At 42.7% G+C, this 21,655-nt stretch overlaps 1 protein-coding gene across 1 annotated transcript in view; it reads left to right on the top strand.

The window, feature by feature from the left end:
• The window catches only part of doc2g (double C2-like domains, gamma), a 62,465-nt gene that overhangs the window by 4,720 nt on the left and 36,090 nt on the right, over nucleotides 1-21,655 (top strand). Inside the window, exons 2-5 of the mRNA XM_028448075.1 lie at nucleotides 2,205-2,610; nucleotides 4,015-4,094; nucleotides 5,790-5,864; nucleotides 15,434-15,543. Of these exons, the coding sequence (XP_028303876.1) occupies nucleotides 2,223-2,610; nucleotides 4,015-4,094; nucleotides 5,790-5,864; nucleotides 15,434-15,543 (653 nt within the window). The 5' untranslated portion in view covers nucleotides 2,205-2,222. The remainder of the gene's footprint in view (nucleotides 1-2,204; nucleotides 2,611-4,014; nucleotides 4,095-5,789; nucleotides 5,865-15,433; nucleotides 15,544-21,655) is intronic.

The following is a 21,655-nucleotide window of genomic DNA, read 5'->3' as shown; positions in this document are numbered from 1 at the left end:
GTGATATATCACCGTATTGAGATAGTCACACTTCTATTGTACAATTGTAATTTCATTTATTTTTCATATGTTGATTAATTCAAAATTAAAAACATTTCTCCGGGCCTAAGCATAGCTACATTTATGAACTCTAAAACTAAGAAAATAATAATAATAATAATGCATTTTTTGCATTTAATCTGATTGGTCGGCTATGATGTGATGCATTTGATTGTTATCTGGTCATTTCATTCTTTGTCGTTTCATAATGTCCATTGATCATTTTAAAACAGAAAATAATAACCTACTCAGTAATGGTTGGGTCTGGAAATGTAACAAATTACTTTACATCTTTTAAAATGTACTTAAGTACACGTAAAATGACTGATTTAGAACTATACTCAAAAAAGTACCCATAAGAGCTATCAATTACAGTAACGTGAGTACTTGTAATCTGTTTCTAACACCTCTGCCAATACGCAAGTTTGAAATGTTTTTGTTAAACAGCATTTACTCAGAGTTGTTCCTGCAGCTGTAAATTCACAGTATTTTTCATAGCACTCACACTACTCCATCCTACTGTAGTGAGGCACACCCTGGAGAGTTCACCAGTTAATCACACGTCCATCATCAAACTTTGCGTTTTTAATTTCTCCTTCCCTGACTCCATGCTTTCTTCATTGTAGTACAACTATAGCCTTTTGTTTCATTATTCCATCGAATGTAGCGCGAGAACTTCCCATGCACTGTATGAGCTGTAATGTGGCTTTCCTGTCCCTAAAGCCTTCTAGTGTTTCACTCCCCGTGGGGAACTCCTTATTCCCTCAGGCCAACAAACAGATGCTTAGCTGACAGCATATCGCTTCCTTCTAGAGACTGCTCCTGATGTCACCAACTTGTGTAAAAGGATTTTCCTTCAGCAGGGGAACAGATTTCTCCCAAACTGTTGATTTGGCCACATTTTGAGGTTGTTGTTTTTTTTTTTTTTAACCTAAATGATGGGTTGTTGTCAACAATTTGATGGCTCATTATGCTTTATAGTCGGAGTTAACCGCATGCAAATATTATCACTATAATAGAGTCAATAAACCCTATTTTGACAATGCAAAACATGCTGCTGTGAGGGAAATAAGCCTGATGAACGTCTTTTTTGCTCCTTTGGGTCATGGTATAAAATTAGTAAATAGTAGCCAGTAATAAATGTAAATAAAATCAACATATCAAAAAACAACCAGATTTAAAGAAATAAAGAAAGGCAAAACAGACAGAGAGGAGAAAACAAAGACAACAGTGTGAGAGTGAAAAGCTCTCATTATGAATTACTGCTGGACATCACCTTTATCACCACTTGACTCTCAAAGTAATAGTTTGTTGCTCATTTATGGATTCAAGCCCCTTTATATTATGCATGGATAATGGAGGTTCTTCGCTGAATTAATTAGTAGAAGACGGTAGTCTATGGCAGGGCTAACACTGAAAGGAAAACAATTGGGAATATAAGTGTAGGGTGAAACCCTTTACACCATCGAGGGTTTACATGTAAACTGCACACAGACCATTCCTGCTTTTACGCGGTTTGACCTCGTAAGGATTGACCTGATGCTCCCAGTTTATGTGTAAAATTTCCTGCTTTTGCAAGAAACTCCCGTGAGATTACAACTGTGTGACAACGTCAAACCTCCATTTCTTTTTTTCTTTAGCTCACTAATCAACTAAAACTTTTTTACCACTGTAAAAAAAAAAAAAAAAAATCATTTACTATTTAGCTAATTCTCGCAGCTCTTTCTGTGTTTCTATAGCAACCTGACTATTGTTTTGCAGAGAGCCACATTTCCACCTAATTTACACTTTTGTAAACCCATCAGTCTTCTACAACCATTCATGCAAATCCACAAATAATTACACAAGATTTTAATTAGATGGAAGTTTGCGTTTAGAGTTTGCCTTCAGGGACTATTTGACACATACACGGTAGTCATCAGTGAACTGATGACCGACTCAGCATGTTTTAGAGTTCTCTCTGCTCCAACAAACCTGAATCAATTTAATGTGTGAGCCTGATCTACAGAAGGCCTGAGCTACGTTTTACAATCAGAGGTTGGGGAGCAGGAAACAAACATGCAGGATATTGGGCCTCCAGGACCACAGTTTAGCACCACTGTGCTAATCCGAGCTGCAGTTGCCATCTGGTGTATATCTGACTTTCATTTCCTCTCTCCTTACAGTCCTGTTTGAGAGTCCACATGAGTGTCTCCAAGCCCCCGCCTCCGCCCTCCACCACCCACCTGGCCCTCCCCCCCTCATCCACCACCACGTCGTCCTCATCCGCGTCCTCCCCTTCGGCGACGCCCCTTTCCTTGGCTCCGCCCCCGCCATCACCTGTCAAGATTTCTATGCAGGAACACTTTGCCATCAACGTGTGCCCAGGGCCCATCCTTCCCATTCCTCAGATTTCAGACTTTTTCCCACGCTTTCATGACTACCCTTGCACGCCCCCACCTCCCCGAGAGAAGAAAATCCTGAAGGAGGAAACATTCAATGGAGACACGGGCGTAGGGTTCAAGGATGGGGAGAGAAGAGGGGACAATGACGGAGAGAGGGAAGAGCCGTTAGACTCTGATGATGATGAAAGTGAGTTCTGAGTTTCAGTTTGTTTGTTTCAGTCAAACAAAAATATATTCAATATATCTTCAAAATGTATTCAAACCTCAATCACAATTTAACTGAAACAGGCAGAAGCAAAATGCTTATATGCCCAACATAAATCATAACATTCCAGTTGCCTTTCTCCATAATACACACCAAAGAAATGCAAGCATTCAACAAGTACATTTGAGTTGCCTTTTTTCAAATAATGCAAATTATATAAATATGTATACTTTCTTATGCAACATTTAACAAAGTAAGTAAGTACATTTTATTTATATAGCGCTTTTCACAGATAAAATCACAAAGTGCTGTACAAACAAGGTGAACTAAAACAACAGCAGCGACATCACAAAAGGATAAAGGATAATAAAACACAAGGGAATTTAAAACAACAGAAAAAAGATACGCAAACATATTTCTACTTCTTCACATAACTCTCTAAAATATATTGTGACATTTTCTTTTCGAAAATAAATAGCGTGTCACTAATTTTTATTTCTTTATCAACATTATTCCACTAATTAACCCCTAGAACAGACAGAAATCTTCGTTTTTACGTCTAATCTTGCTTTTGGTAAAATTAACAAATTAATCTTAAGCACTTCAAGATGAATTGTTGTAATTGGCGCTCTATAAAAAAAAAGTAGAATTGAAGCTGATATTTAATCTACGAGGCTGTTTTTGCTGATGTGTAGTGAGAAGTATTTTTGAATGCCTTCTGGAAGATAAATTATTTTTGCTTTGAACATTATCTGTTTTATTTTATAATAAATATCTTTAAATTTCATAAGTTTTGATTTAACAAATAATGGATGTGTGTGGTCATAATATACAGCTTTGTTTATCAATCGTACAAATACAATGAATAAGTAGTACAATAAATTGTAAACAAGGAATTGTAATTAAGTAAATATTTTTGTTTTATATAACGCACCAAGCGGTTGAGATTTTTGTCTTTAGTTTGATTCATTAGAAAGATCAATGACTATCTTCATTAGGATGATGAGAAAGAAAATCAGTCATAAATATTGTTAAAGCCAACCAACACTTTTATTTTTGGTAAAACATATGTCCTGCCTTTGTCATCCTGGAAAAGACATGTGCTCACAGATTAATTGTGAGATTAAGTGTTTTCCCAAGTGTTTGTCACTCTGACTTCATCTGTCATTGGTTCAGTGATGATTTATTGCATGGCATTGTAATCGTGGGTCTCTTGTTTTGCCTCATTCCCAAGCAATCATAAAACTAGACCGATCAATTCATACCATGCCGCATCGTGTTTTTAAAAGACCATCTGCTACAACTATGACTCAGTGAGTATGTTTGTGTATTAGTGTGTGTGTTGCCTGTAACTGCTGGGGTTTGTCTGTGTATCTTGTTTTCTAGCCTACCTGGGAACGCTTGACTTCAGCCTACACTTTGATCAAGAGAACAACTGCCTCCATTGTACCATACACAAGGCAAAGGTACACGCTTCATCGCTGTTTTCATTATAATCACTGTCCATTTGTGCTGCTGTGTGTAATCCTCTGCTCAGAGAAAACTCTTCTGTAAAGCTTCGAAAGACCGTCTAACAAAATTGTTGGTATTGGTTGTGATTTTTAGTTGGTCATGTGGACAACAGAGGTGTAAAGAGTACTACTGATGTATCCTACTCTAGTAGAAGTACTGTTACTTGATTGAAAATGTACTCAAGTACAAGTTAGACTTACATAAAATACTGAAGTAAAAAGTAGCTCAATTAAACTTACTACTACAAGTAAAAGTGTTTATTTTTGGTAATAAATATGCAGTATACAGTATTTCATAAATACTGTATGAAAATTCCCTTTCATACAGTAAACATCTCATGTATAAACTTAAAAAGGCAGAGATGAAATCTTGTACAATTGGAACTTTTTTCCCCACAAAAGCTAAAATAAAAGGTTTGTGCATAATTATTTTTTAAATAAAACAACACCAATGAATTAAATCAATTTTTTTTTTTTTTTAATTATCAGGTTTTAAGTATAGATACATTCATGAACTCTAAAACTGATTAACCTCCATTCAATTTCGTTGCGGTGCATTACGTTTATTCTGATTGGTTGGCAATGATGTGATGCGTTTGATTGATTTCAGTTTTTGTAGTTTCAAAATGCCCGTTGATCATAAAACAAAAAAATATAATGTACCCGGTTGGGTTTAGAAATGTAATTAATTACTTATTTTTAAAACATACTTAAGCACAACAAAAATGACTGATTTAGAAATATGCTCTTGTACCCATTACAGCAATTCAGTTACAGTAACTTGTGAGTACTTGTAATACATTACTTTCACCTCTAGTAGACAAGGACCTTGTATTCTGTCATGTGATGGTAATTATAAACAGTAAATCTCAATGAACAGTTCACTTGAGGTTAAGAAAATGGATTCAATGAGAATAGGAAATAAAGACATTGAAAAGAACAGCCAGAAGCAAAGATGTAAGTACAGTAGATGTAAGTACAGTAGAGGAGGTCTGTTTTAGTATATGTCTCTGTCGAACCCTGTCAAAGTATGTGATGCGTTAAGGCATGATGACGTCACTTTTGACTCTGTGTGATGACAAAATGTTGTCATCAGATAAAACTATAGTGTAGGCCACATAGATCAACAAATCCAAGATCTTTTGCTCAAAAAAAAGGTAGAAATTGCTATTTTTAGGTCAACTGTTTATTGATGTTGTCAATAAAGTTTTGTGCATTGTATTGTGGGATGTGGAGTCACTAAGATGGATGGATGGAAGTTTTTTTTGATTTATTCTTATATCATGGGGAATACTAATCTAGAACAGAAATGAAGTCAGCGAAGAAACACAAGAAATTACACTAAAAATAAAGGACACGACTCCACATCCCACAATGCAATGCGCAAAAATATCAGTAAACAGAGTGTTTAGGGTAGAGATGAAAACATACTTTTGAGCAGCTATTTCAACTTTATTTTTCAAGCAAACGGTCGTTGATTTGTTGATGTTTGAGGCCAATAATAAGGATTTATCTGATCAAAATGTTTGTCCAGCAGCTTTAAGAAAATCTGAATATATTTTGACATGACATCAGCATTTTGTGCATCTGTGTGTGTGTGTGTGTGTGTGTGTGTGTGTGTGTGTGTGTGTGTGTGTGTTGCCTCCACAGGGACTGAAAGCCATGGATTCCAATGGACTGGCAGATCCATATGTCAAGCTTCATCTTCTTCCTGGAGCGAGCAAGGTCAATGGCTAATCCTTACCTCAGTGTTAACGTAACCTGCTAACCCCCCCTCCCACACCATGACACTCTATAAACTTGCATGTCACACATTTAAAAGAAGATTCAAATACAAAAGAAAACATCACGTCCTTCATTGATTTCTCTGTTGTAGGACATTTCAAGGTCAAAACACACAAAAAAAAAAAAAAGTCATTGAACAGATTTGGCTTTTTTCAGTGGGTTGACACGCTCGTCTGCCACACTCGAGCTTTATGGAGCACAAACCTGTTCCGCTCGGCTGCGCCACACTTTGTCTTGTTTTGCTGCTCAAACTGTAAACAAAGATAAGGCACACTGCCACCGTGGCGTGCAACCTGTTGTCGTCCATCTTGGACGATGGGAATGTATCCAGGTGGAAGTTGCTTACTACAACAATGTCTGACAGACCCAGTCTGTCTGTCCTCTACCCCACTATAATCACTTACTTCCCACATTGCTGACCCCTATCGCTGTCTCCATCTACCCATCAGGCTGTGACCCTCTTTGACCTTGAAATAAGAACAGTGTTTGTAGGAAAGCGAGACAACTGAGAGGAAGAGAGAGAGAGAGAGAGAGAGAGAGAGAGGGAGGAGTGAAAGGAGAAAGAATGGGAAGGAAGGAAGAGACAGATGATAGGAGGACAGCAGCAGGTGGTTGTCATGGAAACAAGGAGGATTGTTACACGGCTCACGTCAACGAGCGAGTGTTGATGGTGGTGGTGGGGGGGGGGGGGCTAGCGCAGAGAAGGCGTCAGTAAGTAGGTGAGTACCCATGAAGCAGTGCTCGCTAAATACAAGGAGTTGCAGAGGTACGTCAGAGAAGTGGCAGCAGGGAGCATGTGCAAGAGGTGAGGCGGGCTGAAGTGCACACGCCCACATCTACTCCGGTCCACTGGAATACTTGGTGTACATGAGGTGTGCGATGACTAATCCGCATCAAGAAAGGTTTCAAGAATATTCAAAAAAAAACTTGGAACGGAGTCACATCACATATCTGCTGTCCTGCACCTTTTCAGTTCCCACGACATCAAATACCTCTGCATTCTGACCTAAAGCCCACCATCAGGTGTGCCATGTGACCTTGTCCACACGCTTCGACATGCTGACTATTTAGTGACCACAACACAGAAGAGATCCCCCCTTAATCACTGCATCTCTCTCTGTCACGCGTAAACATTCAGTGACAGCCTTCTCCTCATTATTTCCATCTGCTCTAACTTCACACAGGTACACAGAAAATGCATGCGTAGCAGGAATCTGTTCACTCACAGCTCTGGGACAACAGGATTAAAGAGACGGGTGTGTGGAACAAAAAAAAAAAAAAAAACGTACAGACAGATGGTGGCAAATGTAAAGGAGAGTAATGGGCAGGCCATAAACAAACATTTAAAAAGCATCATCACAGACAGAAAAAGCAAAGAGCAGACGTGACACCTGTGTTTTTATCTGTGCGGGTAAAGCATGCACTCACACAAAGACATAATCAACCTAGTTCAGTCAAAAGCGACTAATGATGACTGGGGAAAATAGTTGCTCTTTCCCAGCACGCAGTCAGCTGTGCTGTGCTGTGGTGACTCTGCTTCTAAACAGCACTGCCTGCACAATAATGAATCAAACAAACAACCACACTCAACACTTTTCCCCTGTTTGGAATGTGCTCTGTGTGGCTGAGTTGATAAGCCTAAAGTTTCCAGTAGGATAAAGATGGAATGAAATAAAGAAAGGAAAAGGAGGAGAGATGGCACATGAGGAATAATGAGATATGAGGACTAAGGATGGTAGAGAGGGCTGATAAATCTGATAGGAGAGATATTGAGGCGTTTGACTTTGAGCTAGTGTTGAAAACTTAGGCTTAGAAGAGATAAGCGTGATCAACAAACATCTACAAACTTAAGGTACATTTAGCACAACACAATAACGTATTAATATCTAATTTAAAGACAAAGAGTTTCAGAAAATGGGCGGGAGTTTAAATCTGAGAATCTAACTTATCAAACAGAACAACAACCATTCTTTTTTGCGTAACTGGAGGCTTTCTTACACTGACAAGTTCAGTATTCAATGGGTGCTGCAGGAAAGTTGAAAATATAAAAGATATGTCAGCTGTCGAGTAGTTGGATTTAAGGGTTAGGAAGACAGTAGTGATAGTGGAGGTTAGCTACATCTGTAGCTAGCGTTACCTCAGGAAAGTGTCACTGTGAATATTGGACTCAATGCCCCTCACCATATTTAGTCATAACAAATGTATGCACTGCAAACATTTCTTCATTGTTCATTTTTCATTTGGAAACAGGTTTAAAAAGTCCATGGCTTTTTTGTTTTGACGTTATACACAGTGTTGGGCAAGTTACTTTCAAAATGTACTACATTACATATTAGCAGTTACTGTCATTGAAAAGTAATTAGTTACATTACAATATTACGGTCTCTGAATTGTAATGCATTACACTACTTTTGCGTTACTTTCACCAAAATAACAGCAGAAGTATAACTAGCATTCTAAAATGCTAAAATATAGTTCATTGCAGCTCATTATATATCCAGTGGAGTGTGATAGCATGATGACTAACAACTTAATATAATAGGCACAGTGAAGGCTCATGGCGTAATACAATAAGTAACAATGACTGTCAGAATCACAAAAGCAGACAAAGTTAAAGTCTGGTAAGTTATCACTATAATGTAACCTATAGCCTTGTGACATCACAAGACGCACAATCTTTCTTTTTGTTTCTATTCTTTTATTCTATTTTAATTAAATCTCACAGCACAAAGCTGGCATGCACTGGGATTGGTAACCTTTTAAATGTCGCATATTAATTTACAATATCTGTCGGCTGTTTTAGTGCGCTGTTTTTTACTGCTGCTAACATGGTGACCAGTAAAATTTGAACACTATTTTATAGAAGCGCTCAATACAAACCAGTCACAATATAACATGACCACCAGTGAGACGCCGGCGGCGGCGGCGGCTCCGGTTAGCTCTGCTGTTATTTTTAGCTTCCAGCTAGCGGCAATTCTACTGTGATGTCTCTACAAAAATCACTTCTAAACCAAAAACTTCTAAGAGCAGGAATACTTTAAGCCCTATGGGTATGTGCATAATGTTGCTGTTTGTAATAATAACACGCTAGATAGCAGCATGACCCAGTGACCATGTTGTATGGTATGGTACCAGTTAGCTTACCTTGCTGGCGTTTGTGGGAATTTTGCCGACAAGCTTTTTAAAAGCCGGCGATTCCACTGTTGACAGAGGCTGCATATGCTCCACCACATACTCTGCCACCAGTCTCCTCACTTCTCTTGGTTCAAGTAACACGGCAGACGGAGAGAAACTTTCGTCCTCTGCTCTTCTTCTCTTTGCCGCGCCTGTATCTCTCTCTGTCAACTCGGTCCAGGTGTTTCTTCAAGTTACTGGTGCTGTCTTTAGGTTAAGGTTACAATGCTTTGGAATGCGCATTACTGAGATTTTTAACGAGTATAATATTACCAAAATTATATTAGTTATGCGTAACAGCAAAAAGTAATACATACTGTAATTGCGGGCTGGGACTTTGATTTCGATTAATCAATTACAGAAAAATAACGCACTAGTTACCGACATACCCATAATACTGGTGTGCAGACTACAACATGTGAGATTGGAGAACCTGATGAGAAAACTACAAGATTATTTTTGTATGTGTTTATGTTTGTCTGGTAGGCCCTGAAACTCTGTTGCTTTGGTTTGAACACTCACAACTGTGAACTGTTTTCATGACCTCAAGGTCAGCGAGTTAGCTGAGGAGAGCTAGACTGCACTGTGATATATGGCTGAGACACTGTTGTACCAGACACCTATTTCAATGAAGGAGGGCCAAGTCATAAAGATACACAGACACACAGAGACATAGAGAGACTTAGGCTGCATCCGAACAGTCCCTCCTATCTCCTTTCCTATCCACTGTTCCTTCACCTCCGGAATTGTTTAAGTGATGGCTATGTAAAGAGCGTCCAAGTTCTCTTTAAGCTCAGGAAAGGAAGCTCAATGCTTCCTTTTTTACCACCTATAGCCTGGGAAACACTGATGCATCCTTTACCAAAAGAGACCAGATAATGCTGCCCCACAATCCCTTGCAGCGACAACATTTAAAGGGTACTGCACACCCGAGAGCTTACAAAAACTCACGTTGACAAGTAAGGGAGATCATGCAGTTACCAATGCAATAATATGCCTTGAACATGATCTATGTAAGACATATCAGATTATAATTGACATAAAACAGACAATCTGTGGTTCAAGAAAAAGGGATCAGAGACATTTTTAGCCACATAATGTTTTATTCAACATAATTCATATTTTTGAGTGAAAGGTGAGTGTGAGCAACCATTCTCTTTTTTTTTTTTTTTTTTTTTTTTTCTACCTTGTCTGCACATGCTTTCGAAGGTTAACACTACAAGAAGTGCAATCTTTTGACAGCAATGCATATTTTATTATTGCAATTAAATAAATTTATTTATTTCATTGCATAATTGTGACCGTCACCAGCCCTCCCTAGGGAAGGGTAAGAAATACTTTATTAAAGGGAGGATGTAAAAAAGAGAGGGCAGTGTTACACCAAGGTGAGGGGTTGGAGGGGGGTGGGGAAGTTAGCAGGGAAGAGGGATACAAGATAGGATATGGAATGGGTGAGGAATAGTTTTAAGTGATGCGATGTGAAATTGTGGTTGTGTATATTGTGTTTATTGTTGTGTTGTCAAGCCAGTTTGGTGACCAGTGTGTGGTTTAGGAATAATGGTGGTGGCTGTGAACAGAGGAAGAGGTGAGTGGAAATTCCATAAAACAGGTATTTGGGAACAACGTGTCTAAGGTTGAGCCCAGTATGAGTGTTATCCCACAGCCCAAGGCCAGTGCATCCATGACAAATGTATTTCCAAGTACCGCCACTGCAAAACCCAAGAGCCGCCCCCGGGCCCGAAGAAGCAGTCAGGCCAGCAGCAAGAGCAGGCAGCCTAAGGGCCCCCGGCGACCACCCCACGGCCAAGCAGTCCCCCGAACGCCCCCAAGATCCCAAGCCGAGAGGCAGCCATCGCCCCCCCATACACACCCGAGAAAGCCCCAAGGAGCCAAGGACCCAGCGCACCACGCCACCGATCCCACCCCCAACCCCCAGACCCCCCACCCCATCGACCCCCCCACCCCCCCACCCCACCCCCGCGCCTAACCCCCCGAGGGGAGGGCCCAGAGAACTCCCTGCCCGAGGCCCCAGCGGAGGAGCCGAAGCCCACACCCAGCAGACGACCAGAACCGCGCCGAACAGGCAGCCAGTGGGCACCCGCCGGCGAGCCCAGAGCCAGCAGGGGCCCGACCCCAGGCCAGAAGGACCCGGAACGGATGCAGCACCAGGAGCAGCCCGCCCAGGGAGGACGACCACACCCCAAGCCGCATAAGGCACCAGGGGGCCGCCGGGAGTCTCCCCGCCGGCCCCCAGGCACCCCAACCTAGCCCCCCACGGCGCCCCAGATCACCCTTCACTGATGCCGCCCGCGCCACGAGCTTCAGTTCCTTTTTTTTTTTTTAAAGCCAGGGCCCCCTCCAAGGGCCAAGCCAGACCGCCCCGCCGGGATGTGGCCCCCTATTCCGGTCCCCGACACCCTACCTCTCGGGGCACTGCCCAAGCAGGGGCCGTACCAGTAGGTACGCAAGGGCGCGGCACGCGCCACCCGCCCCGAAAGACCCCCGCCAGGACCGGCCCGGCCAGCAGGCCAAGCACCCCGGGCCCCAGGAGCACCCCCCGGGACCAGGACCCCCCAAGGGCAAGCCCCCGGGCCAAGCCCCCCGGGACGCATCCCCCACCCCCGCCCGGGACCCGGCCACGGCCCAGCAGGACCGCACAGCCCCGGACAGCCCACGGCCAGCAGCCCAGGGCCCGCCGCCCCCCGGACAGCGCCAGCCACGGAGCAGCGCCCCCCGCCGGCCCGCGAGCAACCGGCGATCCCCACCGCGGGGACGGAGGCACCCCAACGGCACACATCAAGTGCGGGACAGCAGCCCCCAGCCAAAGATGCCCCGGACCCACCCACCAGTCCGCAAACGGCAGGATAGACCCACCAGGCGGCCGACAGCAACCTCCACCACCGGAACAGCTAGCGCCGCCCCCCAGTAAACAGCATCACCCCGAGGCGCCAAGCAACCCCGGCCCAACCCCGGCGAGGACACCAGCACCCCCCCAGCACACCCACCCCCCAAACCGGCGAGGCAGGCCGCCCCGGGCCCGCACACCGCGGGGCCCGCCCCCAAGGCCACCAGGAGACAAAGCAAGCACCAAGCCACACCCAAGGGGGAGAGGCACCCCCGCGCCCCACCCGGCCGACACAGCCCGGAAAGACCCCGCAAGGAGAGACCCCGGCAAAGCCCCCCCGAGACCCACCGCCACGCCCGACCGCACCATCTTGATGTGCTTTTGCTCTATGCAGTGGCCCAGCCACCAACAGAGGGGCCAGGCCCCCACCGGAGAGGCCCAAATATGTGTACCAACCCACCACCCTGTTATGGTGCCTCTCCATTCCCCAATGGAGAGGCACTTCCCGATCCCCTGTGTGAATGTGTGTGTTTGGTGAATGTATGGGGTGTAATTAAAAGAAGGGGGATGGAGGGGAGCGGTGCTCCCCCTCCAGCCTCTGTGGATTTATGTGTATGTGGTGTAATAGGCCGGAGGGTGTAAAAGATGATACACCCTCCGGGGGGTGACATGTTGAGATGCGATTAAAATTGGAGGGATTAGTAGGGCAACTAGAGGTGGGAGGGCCGCCCCCACGCCACTACATAGTAACACAGGTGGCGGCCCCCTCCACCCCCAGCCCCACCATCCAGCCCCCCAAGGGTTGGGTATTGGTGTGTGGTGCATTTTGTGAGTGAGCCAGACCAGCTGGGAGTGGGGTGAAGTGAACATGTAGGAGGCCTGTCCAGTGTGAGCCGGGCCCGTCCGCGTGGCGGGCCACGCGAGAGGGTAGATGGCGCAGACGGGCAAGTGGCACTGCGGGCCCCGGAACAGCACAGCCGGAGACCCCCCCCCACGGCACCCCCCAGACCGCGCCGGCCCCGCGGAGCACGGCGACACCCCCCACCCCCGGGCACAGCCAGGCACCAACAACATCCCCCGGCGCCCCAGGGGGCGACCCCCGCCGCCCGCCGGCCCGGAGCAACGCCACCCCGCCACCAAGGGGAGCGGCCGAGCGGGGGGGAGGCCCATGCCCGCACCAGGGCCAGCACAGGCCCACCCGGCGCCACGATACAACAGTCTCCACCGGGAGGCGGCCCCGGCCCCCCCGACGAGAGAGGACGCCATCCACCGCCAAGCAGGGCCATCCCGCCAGCCACGGACCGGCAAGCCAGAGTACCGAAGCACCCCCAGCCCGGAACCGCCCCCCCACACCAACGGCGCCAATAGAGCCCCCCCCCCCCACACGGAGGCAATCCCCGACGACCCACGCACCGGCACGAGACACCCCCCCGACGCCAGCACACCCCAAACAACAGCGGGCCCAAGGCCACCAGCCCCGCCCCGCCCAAGGCTGCGCAGCGCCGCCACGAGCCGCGGCCGGTCCCCGGGCAGATGGCCGGAGAGCACCTCCCCGGACACGTAGCCCAAGGATCCGCCCCCGGGGCACCCCCGCCCCGGAATCGCGCCCACGGCGCCCGGTGCACCCAGCCAGCAGACCAGCCAACCAGCAACCATTCTCAATGTGTCATTCTTTTAGTTTCACACAGCCTGGTAACCTCTTTTCCTTTGATTTACATTCAAACTGTGTGATTTTTGAGATTATATCAGTGGAAAGTGTTAAAAATGTGCTTTTAGTAGTCCATTTTCGAAAATTTGTAGTTTTTTCACCACGGCAGACGTCATTAACCTTCGTGGGTGTCTTATTATTATGTCACCTTTTGACGTGCATCTGATTGTCAAAACAAACGTGACAGCCTTTTAGTTACTCCTCTCCTAACACCTTTCCTTAACCCTGTGATGTCATAAACGGGATTATGGAAAAGTGAATAGGAAAGAAGATAGGAGGGAAAATTCGGACACAGCCATAGACTTTTTTCTTTGACCACCTGCACCTAGTCTGTTAAACGTATGAATGTAACAAGAATAAACCTCATTGATATTATACTGCCTAATGTCTGTCCTCGGAGCTGTTCAATAAAAAAGATCCAGGAAGAGGGTAGAGGAAAATCTTACAAAACAAAAGCAAAAGGTGTGCAAATTGTGCAAGAAAGAGTTTGACGATCACTGGAGCTCTTCTATGTCCTCTAGCCTTCCAGCAGAGCTCTTCCACCTCAATGCTAAACATGTAGCAGCTAGCACCTCAATGCTAAACATGTGGCAGCTAGCACAGGTAACGGTCCTAGTCCGAGCAGGCAGCGTCGCCAATCCACACTGGACAAGATGACAGGGTTCAGAGCCAAAATGAACAAGTCCATGACTGACAAATGAACAAACTCACTGGATAAATGATTGTAGTGGACAGTCGACCGCTCTCGGTGGTAGAGGATGTGGGCAAGGCTAGAAACGGGGCTACAAATCGCAATGTTGGATCCAACTTATGAACTGCTATGTAGAAAGACAATTTCAGAATTAATTCATCAGCTTTATCAGTTGGTCTGTTTATTTCATGCCACGGTGATGCTATTTTGCACTATTCAGTTTCCACTTCTCCAGAATATTCTGTACCAAAGGCTGTTTTTATTCTAATGCACAAAAACAAAAAATCTAGAAAAGCATTGATACAGCATACTTAAATTTAAGTTTGTGCTTTGTGAACAATGCAATCATATTCTTTATTAATATTGTACATTATGTTAGCACTCAGTGATAAATACACAATTTTGTTGTTTTTGTTTATCTATTATTTTCATTGATTCAGTCATTCATTGAAAAATGTTGCTTCTCATGTCAAGGGTTTTTATGCAATTAATTTAGATTAATCAAAATGTATTAATTGCAGTCTGTAATTAGTCGATTCATTTTTTTTTTTAAATTAAGTCCCACCTCTTGTTTAGACACATTGAAAATAAGTCAATCTGAGATGAAAACTTCATTTAGATGAACACCACCTCAAGGCAGAGAAATGAGCCATCGAATAGCTGAAACTTTGTTTATGGATGGTGCAGCCATTAGGAGCTTGTGGGCGTTTGTTTTTTGTGGAACACTATTTTTTCATGTTGATTGTGTTACACAGTTGAGTTGTGGTTGTGGCATGAGGTGTTTAACTTACACTGACGAGAAACAGAAAAACAGGCGAGACGAGAAACTTCTTGCCCTCACTCTCTAAGCAAGCACCTCATGTCAGCAGTTTCCTGAGGGACAAAACAATGTTTCCCTCTGTGTGTGTGTGTGTGTGTGTGTGTGTGTGTGTGTGTATATGTCTTTTTTTTTTTTTTACATTTTCAGGATGATTTATTCCTTTTCTTTTATTCAGATGTGTCTTGGTCTTTAGCTCATAATTTAAACATTCAGATCCCTTCCCCTTAAATGACTTTCACTTCAAAAGTCTTTTCCCTTTTTTCCGCTGCAGGCAAACAAGCTACGCACAAAAACCCTGAAGAACACATTGAATCCTGTGTGGAATGAGACACTGGTGTATCACGGCATCACAGCAGCTGACATGACGACCAAAACTCTGAGGTCAGTAGTCTGAATTTATCTCAGGATGTTCATTAGTGCTTCCCTCGATACCAAGATGACCGCTTTAGTACCCCAAAGAACCTGCACTCTTAATCCTCCAGCGATCTACTGCCTGTGTGCATCGCACTTGGCTTTTCCCAGTGGCTGAGTCATTATTGCAGAAAGGACAAACCAGCTGACAGTTCTACTTGCCATTCCTGCAGTCGGTATTGCTGTCAGTAGCTGGGTTTCCATTACGGAATTTCACAAAATAAAAGTGATATTTCTAGATATCGATTAAAATATACAAGAATATAAATGAGTATAATTGGGCTTTGAAAGTGTTTCCATTGAATGTTGTTTTGGGCAAGAGCCTCGTAACTACCATGAAATCACATCCCGCAAGACTAAAGACATACGCTCCCGTATTCCTTTGTTGTTTCTCGTCTAGTGTGGCATAATAATTTTTAAGTATAATCGTCTCTTCTGTTTACATGTACCGCGCCATGTTTTATCGGAGAGAAGTGGTCATGTGACCAGGTACCTCACGTCATGTGACCATGTACTGTACGTCACGTTCTGTGACGTGCATTTGCGGAAAAAGTGTTTCCACAGCACATTTGCGACACATTTCAATAGCAAAACATTTGAAAATCCTCCTCATGAAAGAGTAAAAACTTTGTAGTAATATTTGAGTGTTTTTTTTTTCAAATTTCAGGTGTTTCCATTACCAGACTTTATTGCGCTATTTAGATTTTGCACATTTCCAAGGGTAATGAAAACACAGCTTGTGTCTGCTCCTTCATTTTAAAAACCCTTCCTTCCACGTGGATCGATTCGGGTCAATCACAGGCATATTGGCCCCATAACAGTAATGCACTTGTGTCATTCTGTGTTTGTTAATTCAAAAGGAAGAGTTTGGAGTTGCTTTTGTTTCCAAACATGTGCCACATACAATCAGTGTCAGTTTACTCTGCAGATTCATAATTGTGCCAGAAAGCAATGTTCATCCCGAGGAAATATGACATTGATGTATGCACTCGCATCTCATCTACGACGTACACATACATGCAGACAGTCAGGTGTGTGCTTATCCTTTCGTCTGCATGTCAAGGGCAATCACTGGTGCGAGCCAACATGAATGCCTCTCAGACACACACACACATTCACACGTGCAAATACACGCAAAACAACATCTCCCCGAGCTTTATCCAAATACACACTGAGACAAAACGAACATTTACTCTCATGTCCAAAACACACCAGCATAACTTACAAATAGGGCTGAGCAATATATTGTGATTTAACATATATTGAGTTTTCTATTTTGGTGATATCGAAAATAACAATATTGCTTATATCAAGATATCTATAGTTTTTTAAACTTGTTTTTACAAATCTCATCATACAGTATTTAATATTATTCATAAAGTACAGTTAAACAGTGTCCTTTACAGTTTTTCCATGTTTCTGAGATATAGATTTTTATGGTTTATTTTGTATCAAAATATTTGTTTTAGGAGTTGCTGCTTTTGTTACATCTCAGAAGATGAAAAGCACGATTAGATGGATTTCTCAATGCATCCTCCCTACACAGACCTTCCCCTTAACAAGCCACACTACAGAACTCACTCACACGTGCTGTCCCATTCAGGAGAAAAAGACAACAGTTTTTGTACAGCTGTTTGTTACTAAATGTGCCTGTGTGACATTTTGCATCAGCAAATTTAACCCAGAATTGTCTTTACCTTATGACTTTGAGTTAAAAATCTTGAGATTAATATCATGTATTGCCATTTTGAGAAAAAAATATTGAGTTTTGGTCCTGCTTACAAATATCAAATGGGAAGAGAAACACCCACAGTTAAGGGAAACCCATGCTGACCTTTGTTCAAGGACACAGCTCACAGTCACAAAGCATCAGTATGGTAGCCAAGTTAAGGGATGAGTGGAGCCGGGGTGTGATTTTGAACGAGAAATGAAGACTGTTATTGAAAAATGGGGTTACCGAGATGAAGAAAGAAGCATGGATGATGCTAAGTGACAGATAGCTTGCCACGGATTAGAAAACCAGGAATGCAAAGACTGAGAAAATAAACACAGAGTAAAAATAAGAGAGGCTGAGTGGGTGAAGAAGGATGGATGAAGTGATGGATGAGAGAACATATGAAAACATTGAGAAAAATATGAAGCAGAGTGACTGAGATATGGTCGGACAGCAAAGAGAATGAGGACATCATTTGAGAGAACGTCTAGCCAGGCAGGAAGAAAATCTGCTGAGCTCACTGTGGATGATGTGTTCAGGCACGTCACCTGTGCCAATAAATAGACTTTGCACTCATTTCTCCACCAAAAGGGACCTGCAATCAGGAGGCAGAAACACAGAGAGGGATTCCCTGAGAGATGTTTACTGGTTTAATTGTGTCCTGCTGCATCCTACCCTGCTGTCCCAGCAGTGTACAGGAGGGCTTGTTGTTTGCTTTGATCCCTGAGCTCTGTGTGGCTCTGAGCAGGAGAACTGTGCCCAGACTACTCTCTGTACAGCCGCCTGTAAGCCTGATCTATACACACACGCACACACGCGCACACACAAAAACGTTTTCTGCTTCAAGGACCACAATTTGGTCAGCATATGTGAGGCAGTGTTCTGTCCATTTTTCTTAAACTGGAGAGGAAAAATAAAAAAGAGAAGAAAAAAACCCAAGAATGCTTACTTGGCAAAATCCCCATGCTACTGTTCCCATTTACGGTTTGGCACCATATACTTTTACTCCTTTGTTGACTTAAGTGCAACATCAGTGCACAAATGTGTTAAATTTCCTGTGCATACTTTAATGCCTAGCAGTGATGTTAGAATAAGTTTAAATACACTTACTGTGGAACTGCATCAGTGTTATTGTGTAAATAATATTGTGTAAAAAAAACAAGTATAACATTCATGAAATGACTGATGTGACAGATTAGTTAAAAGTTGTTAGTGGCTAGTAGAATAAGAATATGACAATGTCGATTTCTTATGAAATGTAATGAAAATGATACAATTGAATACATTAAGGAAAATGAAGTGTTGCATGTTGAACCTTAAAGCTGATATCTGGAGTTTCTGAGAAACGTCTTGATGTCCCGCCCTACAAATGTACTCGGTGATCGTTTCCATTTGTATAGGGGTCTATAGGATGAAGGAGGGACTTATATATATTAACGTATATAAATGACCACCAGCAGTAGACCATAGTAAAAGACTAGTTAGGTATTTTTTATGAGTTTCAAAATAATTATACATAAACATAGATTTTTCATAAACTCCGGATATCAGCTTTAAACATTTCCTACCTTTTTTAAAGTTACTGATGGTCTCTCTTCAATATCTTTCCCTTTAATTAAAGCGAAACCATGAAAATGGAGTATTCCAGACTTATTTATCAAACTAGTAGCCATTCAAATTATTCAGCACATTTGAAGTTGGCAGTTTTACAAAGACTGGTGACACTTGTTCTACCCCAGAGGGTAGACACTTATTACAGGTGTTGTCAATTTGGAACCTCTAGTGGAATCTGTCATGCATGTTTTCTGCTAAAAGAGAGACCATTGGGATTTGGATTGACCTTGCTACAAGCCACAAAGTGAGTACCAATGTTTGTTTGCTTTCTATGTCTGTGTGATGTTCTTTATCAGCTATTTTCTGTTTAGAATTATCAACACTGACTTAGATAATACATTATGTACTTTTTCAATCATTTTGTTGGGCTCTATCTTTCATTCACACAGGCCAGGTAACTGCGAGCCTGTCACAGGGCCAACACAGACAAAATCACTCACAATGTAAAGCAGTGGTCACCAACATGGTGCCCGCAGGCACCAGGTAACCCGCATGGACCGTGTGAGGTGCCCTCAGGCCTTGTGTGGAGCTCTCGTCACAAATGAGCTCCATCTAAAATCTGATTTACTTGCCAGGCTTCAAACCCACACAGATAAATACAAATGTAGTCAGAGCCTTAGTAGAGTTACATACTGCTGTGCATTTTTGTATTAAATTAACCATATTTGAATGTTTATTTGTCACAGCAGAAAGTAAAAAAGACAGAAAAAACATGAAATATTGTGTAAATTACCAAATAATACAGCTGTAGATATCTCAGCCCAAATACACTAATAACACGAAACTCCACAAAATTTGGAGGATCGCAATTTTCTGATGCGTTTATCACATGACTGCAGTCATTTTAAATCTAAAATTGTTCAAAGGACTCAATTTTCCTGAAATTATTTCTCATAATTTCCAAAAAATGAATAAATATGCGTCAAAATCAATGAAATTTAAAAGAGAAAATCCCCCAGGGACTAATATCTGTCACTTATTGCTTGGATATTGTTGGTGCCTTACATACTTTATGTATCAATTATACGTCAAAGTGCAAAGTTGGGCAAAAAACTAAGATTAGTTTGACACCCCTGTAATAAGATGTGTTAAAAAAAAATACATAATGGTTAAATTGCACAAACATGTTACACATTGTTTGTGCCTAGTAAAATATGTACATTAGGATTTCTCATGAAACAAAATGAAAATGGAAACAATTGCATAAATTAGGAGAATTAAAGTGCTGCATGTTGAAACTTCAAGTGAAAACGTAAAAATGTAGTATTTAATATGTGCTTTTTAAACTGGTAGCCCTTCGGACTATTCAATAGCTCTGAAGTACCCCTGTCGTTTCAGAAAGGTTGGTGTCCCCTGATGTAAAGACTCCAAATCTTTCTATCAAAGCAAGAAAGTTCTGTATGCATGTGTGTGTTGGTGGAGCAAATATCTCCCCGATGCGGTGTCTTTTCGACCTTAAACTGTGTCAACGGCTTCCACATACCACAAGTGTGTGCATCTGTTATTATGGAGTAATCTGGTGTTGCAGAACGTTCATTTTGATTTTAAGAATACGGCTCCTCCTCGGTATTGAGCGTGGTACTTCCGGTTCACCAGTTCATGATGTCACTGTGTCGCAGAAGGTCAATATTAAAAACGTTTTTGTACTCCTAAAAGTTATATAAGTTAATATTTCATGTTTATTTAAAATTATTCCCGTGACCCCAAACTTTCTTTAAATCGTGGGTCACGGAGTCTACTTCTTCCTCTGTCTCCTTGAACTGTGCGCAGTGGCTGTGCTGACGGCCAATAGTCGACCATATCACAAACTATCTGCTTCTTCAGACAAAGGAATGTAACTCTTCTTTGAGCGGATGGGTCCACAACATGGCGCCACTATGTTTATTGTTTGTTCTGCGCAAGGGTGAGTGTTTCTTCTTATATTATTCTAAGTGTTAAGATGCAAACAACTACAATGTAAACACCGGAAGGAGGGTTAGACCGGAGAGGGGGGAGTCTGAGCAGCTGCACATTCTCACTGATATACTAGCAAAGCTCTCAATTCTCACACATTGGACACGAGACACACGCATTTCAACCTGATGTGAGGAGTGTGAGACCACGCAAACACACACACCACCCCTGCACTAAGAAATGTTAAATGCTAAATAAATAGTTTTACTTGTACAAATTTATGTTTTTTATCAGATTCTACCTAAACCACCGCATTGGTGCAAACTATCAATTTATCATGCTCATGTCCCGTTGAATTAAACCAGGGAAATCGCACTATTTTACTTTGTACCTATAAATAAACCCCTGTATAACACTACAGAGTATGTACACCTTTTTGTACATCCAATCTTCAAACCCATACTCATTTGGCCATAATTGACAACTCTACTTAAGCTCCCACATCAGTACTAATAACCTTAAATGGGAGGAAATCAGAGAGTCCACCTGAGCATGTGACTCTACCAATTTTCAATCCAACCTTTTTAAAAAAGCCTTTAAATGTTGTCATATTTGTTCATTCATATTCTGCGTTCACGCATCGGTGTGCAGGCCCCACTGCTGCGATATGGCAAACTAGCTGAGTAAACTAATAACCACTGTCCCTAATCCAGACTTCACGGATGACATCACACCAGCTAAGCCTTTAATTGGTGCAGCAAGGCTCTCACCTTTAGTGAAAGGTACACTGGATTGGAAGACACCCAGAAAAGCTGGGAAAAGTGGCAACTCATTTACTATGTTACACTTCCAATAATTGTG

This window comes from Gouania willdenowi, chromosome 1 (assembly GCF_900634775.1).
Source record: "Gouania willdenowi chromosome 1, fGouWil2.1, whole genome shotgun sequence".
Taxonomy (NCBI): Eukaryota; Metazoa; Chordata; class Actinopteri; order Blenniiformes; family Gobiesocidae; genus Gouania; species Gouania willdenowi.
This window is presented reverse-complemented; position numbering and strand designations above follow the sequence as displayed.